At 42.6% G+C, this 2257-nt stretch overlaps 1 protein-coding gene across 1 annotated transcript; it reads left to right on the forward strand.

The window, feature by feature from the left end:
- The first annotated feature begins 481 nt into the window (after nucleotides 1-481).
- Nucleotides 482-1468, forward strand: LOC147678834 (olfactory receptor 6B1-like). The gene has a single exon (XM_086945753.1). The coding sequence runs from the start codon at nucleotides 482-484 to the stop codon at nucleotides 1466-1468; it is 987 nt and encodes a 328-aa protein (XP_086801879.1).
- Nucleotides 1469-2257: the final 789 nt, after the last annotated feature.

Consider the following 2257-nt stretch of genomic DNA (forward strand, 5'->3'; position numbering starts at 1 on the left):
GGTACATGTAAAAAGGCTCTTTAGAGGTTGCAAATGGCCTAATTATGTGGATCGGGCCACTTGCGACCTGAGAAAAGCATCATACATGTGGCCCATCACTCTTGGATTGCATATGCATTCCAAAAAATTGAAAAGTATGTGCAGGTAGAGTCGGAAATCTCTGCTTGTACTTTTCCATTTTCCTTTGTTACTACTGCACATCCTGAGCTGTGAGTAGAGCTTTTGATTTGAATGTTAGTTCTATTTTCAAACCAGGATATTTCAGTGCTTCTTGTTTTGATCCTGAAGTGAAGTCACCTGATGGAGTTACCCTCTAGATAACCCTGGTGAAACTATTCATTTTTCACTGTAAGAACCTTGTTTGAAGCATTGGTATTAGTAATCTTACTGCTCTATGAAACAACGCTGCTATGCGCTCCTTGCAATACATGGTGCCTGCTAACCCTTCCTTTTTATTTGGTAGCTTCCAAGATCCACTGAGATGGATAAGAGCAATCAGACCAGTGTGACTACATTCCTGATTCTTGGATTCGGTGGCCCAGAGTCTCTCAAGGTATTCCTCTTCCTTATCATCTTGATTGTCTACATGTTAATTATCACAACAAATGTCATCATCATTTCGGTTGTGTGGATCAGCACTCATCTTCACACACCCATGTATTTCTTCTTGAGCAATTTTTCTTTCATGGAGATTTGGTATACCACTGTGACAATTCCCAAAATGCTTCAGAACTTCCTACCAGGACAGAACACAATCTCGGTCAGGGCCTGTATCTCCCAGTGCTACATGTTCTTTGCCTTAGGCACCACACAGTGCTTGCTGCTGTCGGTGATGGCTGTGGACAGGTATCTGGCCATTTGTATCCCCTTCCACTACCCATCCATCATGCAGAGCAGAACCTGCTATAAGACCGCTACGCTAGCATGGGCTGTGGGGTTCCTGAGTCCTTTAATGCCAATTATTATGATCAGTAAACTATTTTTCTGTGGGCCCATTGAGATTCACAATTTCTTCTGTGATGTGGCCCCCCTGCTGAAGCTTTCCTGTTCAGATGTTTCAGTGATTGAGTTGCTGACCTTTGTACTGGCCTGTTTAGTGATCATCAGCACCTTCGTGCTTATATCTGTGTCTTATGTGTACATCATCGTTACCATCTTGAAGATTCCCTCCCACAAGGGACGGCAGAAGGCCTTCTCCACCTGTTCTTCCCATCTCACTGTGGTGATCATCTATTATGCAACAATTACCTTTATGTATGTGAGACCCGCCACCGCCTTGGTGTCAGAGATGGACAAAATTGCTTCCCTTTTCTATGCTGTGTTGACCCCTCTCTTCAACCCTATCATATACAGCCTGAGAAACCAGGAGGTGAGAGCAGCACTGAGAAAAAGCCTTCTCTCAAGTTCCTTCAAGGCGGGATTGAAATCCTCGCATTGGGTCACTGGGAGACAAAGGGATGGAATTTGACATCATATCTTGCAACCTTACCACTAAGTGCTGGCTCCCTGGAGAGATGTAAGCATGGATAGCAAAGCCCCTGCATCCTTTGGTACCCATTGAACAAACCCTCCCACTGGCAGCCAGGAACACTGCCGTAGATGGCAGTGCTAAATGCCTCAAAATGTAACTCACATAGAACATTTACTGTGTGTGAACATCCGGATTGGAAACTTGCACTGGAAAAAATGCAACCACATGAATTCCTTACTTCCAGTCTAACAAGTGCAGCAGAATGTAGTTGCCAGTCATCTTGGAAGGATTTTCTGAAGAAGTTTTACCTTGAAGTTTAACATTATGTTCATGAACTTCAAAGTGAATTTGCAATAAATATGTATTAGTCTTTAAACAACTATTGCTCTTATGTTCACTAATATATTGTGTAGGGTTTTAACAAAACCAGAGTCACAAGGAGCTTCAATAAAAAAACCACTGAATAGAAAACTGTCATATTGTATTTTCTACACAAGTCCTGGGGAGTCGGTACTCACCTATTAGTACAGATGCTGGCTCACAAACTTTCACAGTGGTCGCAAAAATAATACTGGCAAATTGAAACCAGTTTTTCCTGCACACACTGATACATGTGGCCCCAAGTAATTTGTGATAGTTAATGTTGACTTTTATCCTGTATAGCAGAAATTACAAGCTATTTTATAGAGTTTTGCTCCACAGAATTCTGCGGAGTTACATGAAAACTCCCTGGGATTCCTCAGAGTGCCGCAAGCAGCGGGATTTTCACTCATCAAACAGCTCTCA

The sequence above is a fragment of the Lissotriton vulgaris genome, chromosome 12 (genome assembly GCF_964263255.1).
Source record: "Lissotriton vulgaris chromosome 12, aLisVul1.2, whole genome shotgun sequence".
Lineage (NCBI taxonomy): Eukaryota > Metazoa > Chordata > Amphibia > Caudata > Salamandridae > Lissotriton > Lissotriton vulgaris.